An 18,178-nucleotide genomic window follows, 5' to 3' on the forward strand; every position below is an offset into this window, starting at 1 on the left:
AATAAACAAACCCCGGGGTCGCTGGGGGCCTTAGTGGTGTGTGCCCCCCCCCCCCCTCACCCTACTCCCCCACCCCCACACCGTATGGCCACTCTTCTTTTGTCCTTTCAAAACGGCACCCACATCCAAGTCAGCGTGAGGGCCCGCCCCCTCTGCGAGCTTCGATCACGCCGCTGAATACCCTTCAAGTCCCCTCGCCGCGGTCCCACAACGAATAGAAGCCGTCTACTGAAGAAGCGAGTGTCGACTTGCACCCCTACGGCCAATCACAACGCGCGGAAGCGGGGAGCTCTAGCCCCACCCACTTTCAAATCCCCGCCGCGTTCGACGCGGGAGGTGACGTGAAACGCCGGGCGCCTATTGGCTCGGCACAGCCGGACGAAGGGAGGGGAGAGACAACCCACACGCCCGCTGCAACCCCCTGACAGTCGTGTTTATCGCTAAATAGTTTTCCTAGTCGGTTTTTATCAATGCAGCCCGCTGATAGAAACAGCAGTCTGCCTGCGACCCTCCTAGTGTGCGGCTTGTCGTCGGAGTCCGGTGCGAAGCGACTTGGTTGGACTGTAAACACGCGGACGTGCTAGAAGTACACACAGTCCCTCTCGCCGATAACAACAGCGGATGTACGGCAAGCAACCGGCCGTGCACCGAGATAGATATTCATCCTGTTCTAAGAGATTTATCTAGCTCACTGAGGAAATATCGAGGATAGTTTGTGTGTAAGTGTGCCGAGGTGTGTAGTTGTGTGTTTTCGTGATTTTTTTTTATATTTTGGAAAAAAAAAATGGCGTAGCGGTACGCTATTTATTTACACGTGTGTGTTGACACGGTTTAACCTTAACTCAGGTAGGTGAGTCAGACTAACGATTCGCTCAAAAAATTTATTTAAAAAAAAACATTTCAACTTTTTTTTTCTATTTTTCGTAGCAAAAATGTACTCGATTAAATATATACTTTTTAACTCAAACTAGCATAACATCCATTTTTTCAGATTTATCTAAACCATTATCAAGGAAATCTAAGTAGAAATTCAAACCATCGGTACGTCATCAATTTGGATTGAACGTTAACACTAACTCATCTTTTACAAAAGCTGAAAAAATATCATCGGATTACTTACAACACCCGGCTGATTTTCCCAGCACCTCAGCTAACAACTGACCACAGGAGTTATAGCACGCGATCAACTGACCACTACTCGCCCGTTACTGGATTTATTTACTTAACACCTGTGCCACCGTTTGTTTGACCGGCGCCACACCTCACCCTGCCCATGTTGTAAGCTAGGGGCAGCTGGACTGACCAGTCGCTCGTCACTGGCCTGTGGCTAGCAGGCGGCTACTTACATCATCTATGGGGAGATTCTATTGAAGGTAGGGACTACATTTTTGTTAACTTGCAGATTAGGGACAACATCTTTGTTAAACTTTCAGATTAGGGACACCATCTTTGTTAACTTTCAGATTAGGGATAACATTTTTGTTAACTTTCAGATTAGGGACAACATCTTTGTTAACTTTCAGATTAGGGACAACATCTTTGTTAACTTTCAGATTTGGGAAACATCTTTGTTGACTTTCAGATTTGGGACATCTTTGTTAACTTTCAGATTAGAGAAAACATCTTTGTTTACTTTAGTAACAACATTTTTGTTTACTTTAATATTTTATTACACAATAAACTAAACAAAGGCCAAAATGTACTATTAAACTAATCTAAATCTATATTTATTGCAAAAACAAGTTAAATATTACTTTAGAATTATAGTGAATCATAAATGTATCAAATACACTTTAGATTTATAATAAATTTTAGTAATTTTATATTGCATACAGTTCTCTTGATATTTTTACAAAACACTAAACAATATGCAACAATTTGCTTTATATAGGTATTATATAATATACAATATATAGAATATATTTCATAATTTGTTAAACATTGACTAGATTTTAAAGTTTACTTTTATTAATGTCAAAAACCAATCGTCTATTATCTAGATTATCTTTGTAAGATTATTTGAAATACCAATTAAAGCAAAGCTTAATGAAACATAAGATAAAATGTAAAATAAACACACAGAAGATTATTAAATATAGTTTAGGTATAAATACTACTTTAAAACAAGTTTTAATTTATATTTTTGATTTATATTTTTTTATATTTTTTAATAGATCCTCACAAAATCTGTATAAACAGAATTTTAATTGATTTTGTCTAACATTTAATTTTCTATTGAGCATTTTTTATTTTATTTATAAAATTTCATGCTTGAAATAAAATACTCAACTTAAATACATATAGGCCTAATGAATGTGGCATATATCTAAGGTGGAAAGTGTCTACTAATTTGGAAAGTGTCAATTAGTTATTGCACAAAAGATGGTTCTTAATATCATCACATACAACAATTGTATGCATCTATACACACAGATATATATCGCCTAGTTAAGTAAATGTATCAAGCAGATGAAAAACTATGAAACACCGAAGTGCTAAAACAATAAAAATCATATTATTCACGCTAAATTAGTTTTATTCTGGCTGAGTCATAAGACCCGTGTTTTCTGATCTCGCTCATATAATATATAAAACTGTCATAAAGTAAAGTGTTTTAGTTGATGATGCATGTATAGAAGAAGAAAATGTGTATGCTTAAAATAATATTTAAATAGGCAACATCTTAAGATTAATGTACAGATAAGTATACATTCAAAATATAGACAGGAATTTTCTCTTTCAAATCTTGTTTGGTAAAGCTTATTAAATACGTCCATACATACTATCTATATAGCCTATAATAAGCATAAACTATAATTTATTCAATAGTTTACGCAAAGATTTAAACGATAATCTTAAATATATTTTCAAAAGTATTTTGTACATGTTAAAAATGAAGATTAAGTACTTTTCCTGAATTAGGCTAAAACTTAGAATTAAATTCACATGAAAAAAAAATTCCTATTATGCTACTGCTATGTCAGTAACTGATTTTATACTACTTATGTCAATTTATACAAATCTATATTTTATTTGTTCTACTGTCGTATGACTGTGTTTTTTTTTTATTATGCGCGCTAGCACTGGTCATAAACTTACATTACTTTTTCCGTAATATTTTTTTTTTAATTTAAATCTTACTTTTTAAAATATATTTTACTTATTTGTTGATATATTACTATTAGTTTCGTTTTTATCATAATATAATTAGACCCTATCAACAAGTTTTATAATTGTATTATGAATGTTAGTTATCCCGTAGTCTTTTGTAAAGGTGTCCACGTAGGCTACGCGAGCGTGGTGTCTCAACATTTTCTTAAAGCTGCGCTATCACAGTTTTTTAACGTGTCTTAAATCAAGCGTTAAAGCGTCCTACCCTAATCCCACTAGCCCGTGTACTACACGGGAATGTGACGACCTTGACCGCCCCCACCCCTCCCACATTAATCTCCTCCCATCTGCAGATGACACTCTCGACACTCCCTCCTTCACCCCCACCCCCGCTACGGGTCACTCTGAGTATCTGCTCTTGTTCATCCTCTATATGAAATTCACATGTTCATTTTCTGACTATCTGAAAACAGAAATAAAATGTAGCTTTTCTGTTCATCTGTTAGACATATTAGAATAGCACCGAATTATTCATTTGTTGTGTTGGTATCATTGTTAGGGTCAGGATTAGGATTAGTGTCAGTGTTAGGATCAGTGTATGATTCCTCTTTAATCCATATTAACCCAACAACATCACTGAGCACTAGATATAACGCGAACATCAGGAGCGCTATTAAAAAACAAGTATTCAAATTCTTTTCCATGCAAAAAGAACTTTCAGACATGAAGATTTTAGAACTTTACCTGGAAAAACAAGATACTGTTGTCTCTGTTCCATGTTTATATACATTTTTCTAGTCATGGCCATACATATACAAATTCGGCATACACATACAAATAGGCAAGTACGAACACACATTTACACATGTGTAAATACACATTGAAATACACGCGCGCACACCACACAAACATGAAAATAATAACACACACATACACACCAAGCATGTACATAACATGCTAATAACACAGAATACATACAGTAATACACACATATAAAAATATACACACCAAGCGTGTACACACATTCAAATATACACACCAAGCGTGTACACACATACAAATACACACACCAAGCATGTACAAGCGATGCCAATAACACAGACTATATACAGTAATACACACACATTCAAATTTAGGCTACACACCAAGTGTGTAAGCACATACGAATACACACAGCACGCATGTACATATTTTAATAACATACGCACCCTAAACACACACACACACAGTACAAGCGCACACACACTAGCACACACACACACACACACACACCGTACAAGCACACACACACGCACACACACAGACACACCCAAACGACACGGTACTTAAATAGCCCTGCCCATCATCATACACCCTCTGACAGCTATAACGACCTGGCACAGGTCGGATGGTACTTCACATCTTGAATAGCCTCAACTCGCCGGCTGTTTAGTCCAGGTGTGCCGACGGCCCCAACATTAAGACATCTAAATTTAGCCGGCTAAATTATGACCACGGCGGAAATTATTACACCCAATTAACCAACAACAACAATAATCCACGCTTCGAAGATGTAGAAATACATTTCAAAATAAAATAAATTATCACGAACTATTATTGCTTTATTCGCAATTTCGCACTATTATTTCTTTTTTCGCACTTTCGCAAACTACCCACCAACACCCCTTTCTTATCCATCAACTTACACACAAACACACCACACACTCACACACATACGTAAACACAGAAATCTGTTTTATTTCCTCTTCAAATAAATTTAAGTTTCGTTGAATGATAGTTAACGGGCACGCTTGCCCGCGGTACCTCGCTGTAAGGCCCCCAGGGACTTTTTATCTTGTTTAGGACCAAGAAGACATTACGGGACCTTTAAAATTCGGGTGCCCTGTTCCCTCACAATTCCGTTAACCCGTTCCTGCATTCTGTTTTAACATCCAATTCTGCTACTGTCCTGTGCAATAAACTTGTATAAGCTTTATAACTTTGAAGATGCCGAATGTTTTACTGATAGACTTCTTGGGGGTACGCGAAACTAGTTGTATGTGTTAGACACGGGGTAGATATTAAAAGAAATTAGTACAATTAAAAGTCACGTGACGACCGTAACAGGACAAACAGATGATTGGTTGTCAGACACACGGAGGCGAGTGGTGGCAAGACACAATAGGAAGACCCGCTTGAGTGGGATTCGAACCCGCGTTACCGTCGCTATTGTTTGGTTCACGGGTGGTCGTCGAACACATGTGTGAAGTATCTGCGTGTGTGTCTGTGTGTGTGTGTGTGTCCTGTGTGTGTGCCCGTGTGTGTAGGTATGCGTAAGTGTGTTTGCGTGTGTTTGTATGTCGGTGTGCGTGTGTGTTGATATGTGTTAGTGTGTTTGTGTGTGTCAGTGTGCGTGTGTGTCGGTATATGAGTGTGTCTGTAGGTGTGTGTGTGTGTGTCGGTGTAGGAGTGTGTCTGTCGGTGTGCTTGTGTGTGTGTGTGTGTCATTAGCAGAGTGGTGAGGCTGTGGTTGATCTTATATAAATAAACAGAATGTGCGTAATTTTGTAACTGTATGTACCGGCTTACATATTTGGCGAGGCAAAAGGCTGTAAACAACGACACGCACGGAAAAACTAATCAGCTACTTTTTTAAAAAATTACTTTAACACCCTTATAGTTTACTGTCTATCATGCTGGGGGTCTCGGTTCTAATCCGAACACGCCCGAAATATGAGAAAACTTTTAGAAGTTATAAAGCTTTTTTTTTTCCAAACATTTTTTTTTTAAATTTTAAATATGTAGCTCATATTATTCCACTGCTATTAAATGGATAGGTTACATTCATTCACATTGTACTCATGGAGATTTTTATATTTTCAGCTTAAATTCTTCATTACGGTGTGTCAAATTTTACAGGAAAATGTCAAAACGATAATTGATTTCAAACTATACATTACACTTAAAATATTAACAGTAAAAAAATAATAATTAAAATGATTTTTAAATAGAATAAAAAATAATTTAATGTTTTTAAAGTAATCTACTATAAATAATTCTTTTAAAAAATACATTAATCCACAATAAATATTTTAATATATTTTTACCTGTATTTGAAGCCAGTTTGGACAGCTGTAATAATTTGTCTGTAAGTTCTGAATTTGATAACCAAACTTGATGCAATCAGTTTTTTAATGTGATCTATACTGTGATATCCTATAGTCTTATTTACTCAAACAGATGTATATCTTTGCCATCTATTCTACGTCATTACTTTATCTCAAACTGTAGCTAGTTTTGTTGAACAAAGTTAAAGTTAACAAAGTTTAGTTTACTAAAGTTTAGTGTTACAGGCTGTAAAGTAAAAATCTAAACACTTTTGAGCACTTGAAAATAATGTACAAAAACTTCAAAAAGGTATTTATGCATAAGGATTTTAATTAAAATGTTAAAAAAAAAAAACTTAATCAGATGTACCCTACATGCATAAGCCTGTTATTTTCAAATAAAATAGATGCAATATATTAATTATTGCTATCAAAATGTTTCGGCACAAGGGCTTCATCAGCACAAGCCGGCTATGTTAAGATTATCTATTCAATGAAATGACAAACAACTTTTAAAACACATCTCTAGTTTGATTTATTATCATAACAATTCATTATGCTCTACAATTTGGTCTTTAAATGTAGGCAAGACTTCATACTTTAAGAATCTATTAGGTAAAATTCAATCTTGAATTAACAATATAGATTTTATTTAACTACACATTTAACAATCTAAGATTTGAGCGAACTTTTGTGTATGTCTGACTTGTGAGCCATTTTTGTTTTGGCTGTCTAGCTTAGAATTAGAAGAAAGCACATCATTAACGAATCTCCTTAATTAAGATCGTCAGGAAAAAAAATAATCACAGGTCTTATCGGTTTAATATGGTTTTCTACTGTTTTCATTTTAAGTCACTTTACTGTTTAAAATGTAAAACCGTAGTATAATAATAATCTTTAAAGTATTTATTTTTGTGGTATCAAAACCTATTCCCCTGGTACACCTAGTTGTACAATTGTCCAGGGACCGTAATTAGAGTTAGCCCGAGTTAAATGTAAAACTGAAGTATAATAATAATCTTTAAAGCATTTATTTTCGTGGTATCAAAACCTATTCCCTTGATAAACCTAGTTGTACAATTGTCCAGGGGCCGTAATTAGAGTTAGCCCGAGTTACCCTTCTTTGAATATTTAATCCCCGCTACCACTCAACGAGCGGGGGAGCACCGTAGGCCAGGCTCAAACTTGTTGCCAGGATTTGCGGGCCAGGGCCAATCTGCAGATGGAACCCCGGGCCAATTTGGGATAATTATTTTAAATAATGCAAGGCAGGAATCGATACTCTTCGATATTGCATGTGGCTTCCACCCCCACCCCCACACGGAGTGAATGTACGGCGGACGATAGGTGTCGGCCATTGATACAGTCAATTTCATTCGTTGGTCGGGGTTTGTAATGCGCCTGGGTTATGTTAATTTGAAGGTACCAATGAGGAAATTTATTTATAGCTGATTAGAGTAACGTAAGGTTGAAATAAAATTCCGGTAAGGGGGAGGGGGGATGTGTGTTAATGACGTCACGCACTCTCAGGTGTTTGTGTGTGTATTTGTGTGTGTCTTTGTGTGTGTAAGTGTGTGTGTGTGTGTAAGTGTGTGTTGGGGGAGGTGTCTGAATGGTCTGACTTTAAGCTGCTTGCCTTATGAAGGGCGGGTTAAAGAAATGTGACTTGTCGTACGTTTTGCACTGTTAAAAAAGTAGGAAGTTGGTGGAAAGCGTGTTAAATTTCGTTGGAATTAATGCATTTGACGCAAAGTTGCTTTCATGTATCTCTTCGGTGGAGGGGTGTGCACTGTTCTCCCTCGACTCGCCCCAAAACAAGTCCACCTAATCCCCCTACCGTAATAGAAAAAAAAATTATATAGAAAAAAATATGATTTATACAGAAAATATATAGTTTATTAAGAAAAAAATTATGATTTATATAGAAATAAATATTGGTAGTTTAATTTATATAGAAAAAGTATAACTTATTTAGAAAACATACTTTATATAGAAAATATATACTTTAACCAGTGTCCAACATGAAATTTAAGTCCAACCACCCTCAAAAGTTTCAAGTAACCACCCCCCCCCCCCCCTCCATCGTAGAAAAATGTCTGTAACACTGATGGGACTAGGACTACGTATTGCTATTTTGTGACGCCGTTTGGAAAAGGGGGGGGGGGTGTGGTAGAACAAGTTTTGTTAGACGAAGTGAGGGTTTAATAAAAAGTCTGTTTAATGGAAAAAAAAATATATATATATACTACATTGCTTATAAATAAGATACATATAATATTTAGCAATAAAATAACCTCATATAATTTTTTATAGATGTTAAGTTCTGAAAGTGTTAAAATATTTTTGAGATCCTATTCTACACATGGTTATGGCTAAAGATTTTAAATTTTTTTTTTTAAATCTACTTTCTTTTGCGTCTTAATTTTCCCACACTTAAAAATTCCACCGAAGTTAAGTACGGAGAGGGGAAAAAATTAGTTTGTCGCTTCATTGCATATTGCTGCATTTACCCGTGAACGTAAAATCTTCAAGGAAAAATCAAACTTTCATTCACATTTCTGACTTCTTACTAGTATTTCTTGTATATTATTATTTATTTGCATTGAAGTAACTGTTTATTTTATGTAATTTTATAATCAACTACATGGCCCTATTGAAATAATTTTTTTTTAAATATTGCAACCAGATGTACCCCTAGACTAGCTTATACATTTAACACACACCATAGTTAACCTCAACCCTAACTCTAACAAATACCAGATGTTTAAAACAAAGTTTACACGATACTATCTTTCCATGTAGGTGATCATAGAAAAACTAAATAATTTGTAATTCATCTTTGGGGATGTATTGTATTCGATAATGCCACAATAATGAAATCTTCTTCAAAAGAAGCTATGTTGGATTAATGGTAATCAACTAAATACACAAGTCTTGCTACTGTTGATACTAGCCCTATTCCTTACACATACACTAACCTAAGTCCTACCTAACTCTAGATTCCGACCATAAAACTAAACCTTAGATTACAACACTACTAACAACATAACATACCTATTTTTGGAATAGTCTATTGTCGGAAATTACTCCTAATACTTTGTTACAATTATAATCAGAGATCTTACTTTTCCTTAAGCGATGGCACTATGATACAGAAAGTAGTAGCCTAAAAAATAATATGCAACATTGATAATAATATTTAAAAAAAAATTAAATACTTGGCGAATGTGTAGTGTGTAGCTCAAGTGACACTCAAGTGTGCTGTTATCACACTGCAGCAGATGTGACACGGCCAATGTCAAGGTCGCTCGGCACATACACCGACGACATAAGCCAAAACAACTTTTAGTGACCTACAACACATTAAACAAAAATACACACAAAATAAAAACATGGCTATTAAGCATCGTCAAAAATAAATGAACGTATAAATTCTAACCGTAGACGCTGTCGTGTTTGATACGTTCTTTAACATCGTGTAATGGAATTCTAAATCTTTTGGGCGTCAGGGGAGATAATATTTTTAAATAAAAAAGCGTAGACAACTATATACAGTCTTAAGGTGCGGACCTAAAAAAAAAGTCGTTTATCATCCCCGGGCATATGTATCTGACTTTTTTTTTTCTATTCCCATGTGAGGAATAAAGAGCGGGATAAGGGTGGAGGGGTGTAATAAAGAAAATGCGCTCCACGTTTTTAATATTCCCTCGCTAAAACAGTTTTTTATGTGTGTATGGTTCGTAGGCAAGGCTTTCTGTTAGTTCCTTCAAGCAAATGAAGACATTGTTTTTGTTTTGTTTTAAAATATTTCTTTCGTTGTTTTTTTTTAACAACAGCAAAAAAAAGGTTTTTATAACTACACTATTTTAGTGTGACGATGCGTGGGTGTACTATTTATTCTCGTGAGTAGAACTGCTAATCCAGCAAAAACAAACATGTGACTCATTAATTACGGCGTATGACTCACTTGCTGGCACTTCATGCATGCCATTCACAACAAAACATACATTATGTATCTCACTACATATACTATTCATAACGTGGCTCGTATCCTTTCTGTGGCTTAGTGCGCCACACTAAAACACTTACACCATACAACACCCTTGCCCATGTTTACATATACCAACACTTACAATAGATTTTAAAATGAATTATTTAACTAATACTTTTCAGTCCTTAAAATTAGAAATCTAATACGGTTTTTTAAAACTTCAACATAAATTATACGGCCTCAGCTAATATGTTCAGTAAAATATATAACTCCTTGTATCCACTTCCGATATGACCTCTATTAGGGCCCTGGTAGCTTGAACTCCATTTTGTGTAGTAAAAATGTAAAGAAATACAAAATAATTTAGCGTTAAGTTTTACACTGTAGGAATGATGTGCATGAATTCACATATTTCAAAACAATATTTCTAATTGTATTTTTACTAGGGCTAAAAATTAAGTCAAAAGTCGTTGGTACAAAAACCTTTATGTCGGAGAATGGTATTTTAACAGTTAACCATTTAATATGTAAAAAGACAAATTTCTTTTAAAAAATCGAATAAAATAAATAAAGGGAAATAAGCAGGGTTAGATGTTGTATCTCTTTATCTCCTAGTAATTATGCGGTTTTAGAAGTAAAACATTGAACTCCACGTTTTAAATAGTAAAATTAAGATCGTTGTATTTTAAAAATAAAATGAAGGCCTAGTCTTTTTGTCTAATTGTAAAATATCTAAAATATTTAGCACTTTATATCTTAACAGTAACATCTAAAATAATTAGCGCTTTATATCTTTAACAGTAACATATCTAAAATAGTTCATCTAAAACATAATTAAAATCGTCTTTAAAAATCAGTTTTACACGAAGTTTGAAAAATAAATTAATTTTAAAAAATCCAACAATAAATACAAAAAAAGTGTTACTCTAAACATAACATTGCATAATATAATATATAATGCCGATAGATATGATGAAATAATAAAACCATATCATGTACCTGTTAATTAAATACTGGGTTACTTGCTAACAAAGATTGTTTAATTCTTGCAACACTCTATGTTTGTTACAATAAAATTGTTTTTTTTTTTTTAGATAAAAAGAGTTCGCTTAATTTTAAACAATAAAATACTTCACCAAACACGACGCGAAACAAACTACAAAAAGCGCATTTCCCCCACTAGATTAGACCACGCATGCGTATCAATATAGTCGAAATATCAGCCTCATTCACACAATAAAATTTCTTTTTACTCATTCAATTTTTTTTCCAAAGGCTTAACGGTCGCAGACTAACAGACGCTGTTGTGTTCATGGAAGTATAAAGTGGTTAAGGGAAGACTTTCGGCTTTTCCTCCCCATAATGCTGTTTAATCGCACGTGCTAATTATGAGCTCCCGTCCACACTCAGGACAAATGTCGCGCTGATTCTCCTAGCCTGGTGTGATTACCTACATAAATAGTCGGCTTGTCTCCGTGCACTTCTAAAGGAATATTTTTTTTCCGGGAAATCCCGATACAGTTCGGTGCGCAAATAGTCATCTGTTAACGTACACCGCGAATATCCCAAGACACCCCCTTTCATCTTGTATTTGATATCACTCTTATGTAACGTAGAGGGGAGGGGTGAATCTATAGCGGCGACAACGTTAAAAAAAAAAAAAGAGTGATGCATTATAGCCCTTTGTTGTCGTTTCCCCCTCCGGATTGCCTTATCCCTTCACACTGAATCGTGTTTTTTTTTCAGACAGACTTTACCCTATGATTAGGAATTTAATTACAAGATAAAATGAGTTAGGGACAATATTTGTTTCAGCTGTTACCTTTCATGTTGGCTTGTTGAGTTTTTCCATAAAGGTTTTTCTGTTTACCAGTTTAGTGTTGTATTCCAGCACATATTGAATCAATACAGTCAGGGGAAACTACTCACATTTTTATGAGATTTTGTAATCAAATGAGGATTTTGAAACACATTGAGACATTTTATGAAGCACAATATTAAGACATATTTTTTTTTAGAAAATGTATATTTATCTCAAGTATTTTAAAAATGCATAATGATGCGAATACAATATTTTTTTTATTTTATTACTGTAAACCTACCCACTATATATTATTAAAACGTCAGAAGGATAAATTCCAGACTATATAATTCAATAATACTCTGCAGCTGCATGTCAGCAATTCCTTAATAAAATTATTTTTCACATCATTAGTAATAAAAAAAAAAAAATAAATAAATAAAAAAAAAAATAAAAAATAGCAAGCTAATGAGGGATTAATTTTTTTGAAAATAATTCACTTCATGAACAGTGTACACTATATCTGTTAGCTACTTATTTAAACTTGTGTGTATTTCCATTTGGAACCTTGTGTGTGTGTTTTTTTTTCCACATTTTATAAATTGTAAGTACTTTTTTCTTTTTTTATTTCGTGTGTGTGTTGCCTGGCCCCTGGTGGGCCTCACGCACAACTATGTCGGAAAAATACATCAAACGGCTATTCCTGCCTAAGTTTGGCATGGCAGGACATGCGCCAAAAACTCTAGAGATTTTCATAGAAGAGGGTTTTTCTTCAGCTACCCTCACAGCTGACGAACTAAAAAGACAGCTATGTATGTTATGTAGCCTATCACCAGCTGAATTTGAGAGTCTGTATAACTACGGGGCACTGCGTAAATGGTATGTCACCATTAGATCAAAGGAACTATATGAGAAAATGCACCTAAAAGAATTTCACAGAGATTTGCCACCTGGGGTAACATCCAGATACAGAGTGCAGAGAATATCAATAACCCACGCCGATAAATCTGGGCAAAGGGGCATGCTGAAATGGCTGCCTTCCAAGACAAGCGACGATGATATAATGGCAATTCTGAAATCTATACGCAGTCAGGACTCAACACCAACATTTAAGAGAATAGACTAATCAAATGTGGTCCAATTCACCATCTCTCTGGAGAAAGAAGATCTGGAGAGTGTGCCACACTATATTATACTTACAAATGAGGCCAACAAGGAGAGCAGGGTCCTTATAATCCTCAATGGGAGGAGGGTGCAATGTTGCCACTGCAACACAGACAGGCACCTGCCTAAAATGTGTGAGCATTTGAGGACTCGCGCTCTTGACGGCGTCCAGCTAGTAGATGGACAGTACAGGGCAATTGAGCCTTGGGATGCAAATGATAAAGAAGAAGTTAGGGAGCATCTAAATAACAATAGAAATTTCTTAAAGCATTGGGACAGTTATGATGTTGACGGAGAAAGACAAAATGAAATGCTTAGAGAAGCAAGGCTTAGAGAGGTAGAAGATGCCTTTGAAGTAGATGGCCAAACTGAAACACATCATACTACTGCAGCATCACAGCAAGTTAACGAAAGCGTAACAGAAACCACCATAGAGGCCGAAGCCATGGAGACAATAGCGACCAGGAATTCCATAGTAACAGGGTCTCAAAAAGATGGGGATCAAGAAAATTTGGAGGCAGTCGACGAAACAATAAATGATATTCTTCAAGATAACACTAGTTCAGAAAACATAACTAAACCGCTAAAGGAAATTAAAAGCTCACAAAATATATCAGCAACAAAGGTATCAGGTCAACTGTCATATAGTCAAGCAATCAGTTCAAGTAAAAAACAATTACCCACAGTAAAGCCATCTCAAAGGGTCGTGACCAGGGCCCAACTGGATAGCAAACCAGCGGCTGAAAAGTTTGGCGTTAAAAGACCACCACCATCCAGCCCCCCAGAAACAGATGTTCGAAAGAAAACCCCAAACAATTCATGCTAACTCTGGCAACATTGAACATCGGGCGGGGGGGGGGGGGGGGGCTAGGGACAAAACACATTATATAAACAACGTAATAAATAAACACAATATTGACATCCTACTTTTACAGGAAACTAACATTGGAACTACAGAAGAAGCAATTAAACTAGATGCATACATCGGCATCAAAAACTCACTGCACAGTACTGGTTTCAACTGCAGAGGAACCAGTTTACTTTGTACATCAGACAAACACAAAATTAAAAGTACATACACGGATAAACAGGGCAGGATAGCTTGCATCACATTGAATATTGATAATACAGAAATAACAATCATCAATGTATACGCCCCAACACAAAGACAAGAACAAAAACATTTCTACCACACGCTTAATGAACTTATAAATACCGAATACAAAAGCAAGACGATACTTTTAGCAGAAATATTTCAAGCAAAGCTAAGACATAGAATGGGAACTCTCACTTAACTGGGGAAAAAATGTACAGGAAAGCAATCAATAAAGTATTAATTTTAATTTAGACAGTCTCAAGCCAAACATCACTCGATCAGCCCTCAAGTAAATTAACATTAGAACAGTCTTCTGTTTCCCAGGTTTTTAAAAGTGTACAACCTGAATGGTAGAAAGAGATACACAACTCACCCCCCCCCCCCCCCCACACACACACATCCCCCCCCCCCCCACTCAACCGGACAGGCGGATATTTCAACAAGGTAGCGTGCCTTCATCGCCAAGGGTCAATTTAATGTCATGGAAATTTTTGGAATGATAGATCAGTATGAGTATTACAGAGACACTTCTCCCACGGTCGTTTCTATTTCTGTCCATGGGTGTCTACAATGTGAACTTTTGACTCCACAGCTAAGGACTGAGCACAGTAAACTAAGCAGTCAAGAGAAACCGAGTTTGCACACCTTATTTTAATCTAGTTCTTATGCCATTTTATTTTCTCTCTTTGATTACTATATATGCAATTGATGTTCATATCTTTGATGTTGTGTAAAACTATCAAACAAATTATTATTACTGATTTAAATGTTTAAAACAATTGATTAAAAAAAATAAAAAAATAATAATAAAAATTGAGGACTGTATAGAATATAGATATAGATGTTTGAAAGGGAAGAATGCTTTGATGTGTCTTGTTGTAATAACATAAATTTTCCGATTGCTTAAAATTTGTATCACTTTAATTCTCTGTAATCACAAATTTATTTCAGCACTACTTAAAAACCCAAATTACACCCCGCCCCCGCCCCCTCACCCACCACGCCGAGGAAAAAAGAATCCCTTGAATCATCATTTAATTACACATTTGCATTTTCAGGTTGTTTTTTATTTATTTATTTATTTATTTTATATTTAGACGTTTTGTATTAGATCTATGTATAAGTAAACCATCTTAAGTGAATGAAAGTAGGCTACAAGTAAGAAAGAAATATTACTAATGTAAATCTGTATCAGTCCTCACAAGCCGGTGATGAAAACTGTAATACTAAAGCGAACACACAACTGACGCTGTAAATTACATGTCTGAGGCCAAAAAGAAGAAAAAAGAAAAAAAAAAAAAAAAAAAAAAAGAAAAAGAAAAAAAAAACAATAAATAAAAAACAACACACGATCCCTAGGTTTAAGCTAAGGAAGAAAAGAAAAAAATCGAAGTTTAGCAGTAACACCGACATCGGCGTTACCACTAATCAAAACAACGGAATATCGTATTACTCTTTTGTACTTATTTAATAAAACAGTTTTTTTAAATAAATATGTGTGTTATTGATTTACCTGGCAACCATAACTCCAACCCTTACTCCAACCCTTACAGATCCCACCAGGTGACATCACAAGTTGGATTTTCCCTTCGAATTCCCCGCTCAACCCGGAGTTGGCTCCGCTCGAGAGGTGAGTTACTTCCCTTCCACGATGATGATCAATCACTTTATGGACACCGGCCCCGGCCCTCACGGGCTCGGCCACGGCGCCCTCAAACTCAGCCCGGGCAACCCGATGGGTGACCACACGGCCGGGCTCCACCACAACCAGTTCGCGACCCCCGCGAACGGCTACGGGATGACCCCACACAGCCATCATTCTCAGATATCAACGTACGCCGCCAGAGACTTCTTGATACGCCGGGCGGAACAGTTCAACATCCCCGGCCACGACGGCAGCGGGGGGCACGCGGGGATGTTTGGCGTCCCGTCGTCCGTCAGCATGGGGCTGCACACCCCCCACCACCCTGATTCCTCCGCTAGTCACGTTTTATTCCAGGGACTCTCAGACCCAAGTGCCGGTCATCACGTGAACACCCAGATGTTCCCTTACCACCGCCCGGACCAATTCAACCAAATGGGCCCCCCTCGGCCGGACCATTTCGGGCCCCCGCAACATTTAAATCACATGAACCCCATGGGCCACCACCGGATGAACATGGGCCCCCACGGTCCGGGGGCTTTCTACCCCTTCATGCGCCACCCCATCAAACAAGAACACACCTGCCTCTGGGTAGACCAAGACCAAGCCGAGCCTAAAAAACCCTGCAACAAAATCTTCACCACCATGCATGAGATCGTCACGCACATCTCCGTTGAGCACGTGGGCGGGCCGGAACAGGCCAACCACGCCTGCTACTGGCAGGGTTGTCCGCGGGATGGGAGGCCGTTCAAGGCCAAGTATAAGCTGGTCAACCACGTGCGGGTACACACCGGAGAAAAACCGTTCCCGTGTCCGTTCCCGGGCTGCGGGAAGGTGTTTGCCCGGTCGGAGAACCTGAAAATACACAAGCGGACCCACACAGGTGTGTACATTTTACTTTTTTCATTTGAAGATCTTCACGTAAATCTTCCTTTTTACTTATTTCATTTGCAGATCTTCGTGTAAATCTTCCTTTTTACCTGTTAATTTGCATATATTCTTTTTAGTAAATCTTCCTTTTTACATATTAATTTGCATATCCTCTTTTTACTAAATCTTCCTTTTACCAGATGTTTGTCTTCCTTTTACTAATTCATTTGTAAATTTTACTTTTTGAAATCTTACTGTTAACTTGGAAATTTGAAGAAATTACTTTTTGTAAATGTTTATTCTATTAATTATCTTTAAAAATCTTAAATTAACTAATTAAATTGCAGATCTTCCTTCTAGTATATCTACCGTTTATAAATAGTTTTATGTTTTCCTTTTTCTAATTAATTTGTAAATTTTACTTTCTGGAAATCTTCCTTTAAAAAATCTTCTTTTTTGTTACTCTTTATTTTATCAATTATCTTCTCAAATCTGACACTAATTATAATAAATGTGTAGGCCAATATCTTCCTTTTGGGGAATCTACCTTTTATCAATGATTTTGTCTACTGTCAACTAATTAATCAGTACACATTTTTACTTAAGTTGTAAATCTTCCTTTTATAAATTGAATATTCCATTTACTGTCTGTCTTCCAAATCTTCCCTTCTCTAACAATAGCAATTAACCATTGATTATTTAATTATTTAAAATATTTGCTTCACTAATTATTTTCAACAGTATTTTATTTCACAACAAAAATTCATCAGAAAAATACAGCTACACACACGTATTAAATTAATCTCTGGCCTTTTTTTACTTTGTGTGATTTACTAAGTAAATTTAATCAATTAATTAGCCGCCTTAAGGAATTTAATTCCAAACACATTGAATAATAATTTTTAACTGTAATTAACTTTTTAAAAAAATCAACTATTCTTCGTTGCTGATATCGTTGCAATAAGCAGTTGCCCGTCAATGGCAAAATGCCTTGGGTCATTTTGTTGTCGTCAGCTTAATGATAGTACCAGCATCGATTGGAAACCTTCGAGTATTCGAGTCTAGGTGGGGCAGGTTGGGGTGGAGACGGTTCGGTTAGAAATTGGTTCGTTTATCGAACTGGTGGTTTTAATCGTCTATTCTTTGTCTGGGTTTGGTGGAGAAATAGAATTAAAACATGATCTTGATGAAGTTGGGGGTAGTTTTTTTTTCTGGTGGAATTCGAGATGGGGTGAGGGAGGGGCGACTTTAGAAGGGGGTGGGAGGGAGATGTTAAAACTATTGACGTTGAGAGTAGATATGATTTACCGTATAAAACCATTCATCAGCAAATGAGTATTTAGGTAATAGTGAATTTGGAGGATCTTAAGAGTGACCATGCTGACCTTTAAATTGGTATTTGGGTAGTTCTGAGTAA

The 18,178-nt window shown here is 36.2% G+C and overlaps 1 protein-coding gene across 2 annotated transcripts in view; it reads left to right on the forward strand.

Moving 5' to 3' along the window:
* The first annotated feature begins 508 nt into the window (after positions 1-508).
* The window catches only part of LOC131957064 (zinc finger protein ZIC 4), a 38,918-nt gene continuing 21,248 nt past the window's right edge, over positions 509-18,178 (forward strand). Inside the window, exons 1-3 of one of the 2 annotated variants that reach the window (XM_059321765.1) lie at positions 509-733; positions 992-1,373; positions 15,803-16,774. In XM_059321765.1, the coding sequence (XP_059177748.1) occupies positions 15,901-16,774 (874 nt within the window). In that variant the 5' untranslated portion in view covers positions 509-733; positions 992-1,373; positions 15,803-15,900. The remainder of the gene's footprint in view (positions 734-991; positions 1,374-15,802; positions 16,775-18,178) is intronic. The other variant, XM_059321764.1, reaches the window with a different exon arrangement.

This window comes from Physella acuta, unplaced genomic scaffold (assembly GCF_028476545.2).
Source record: "Physella acuta isolate Inbredline_101_S28 unplaced genomic scaffold, ASM2847654v3 ptg001202l, whole genome shotgun sequence".
Classification (NCBI taxonomy): domain Eukaryota; kingdom Metazoa; phylum Mollusca; class Gastropoda; family Physidae; genus Physella; species Physella acuta.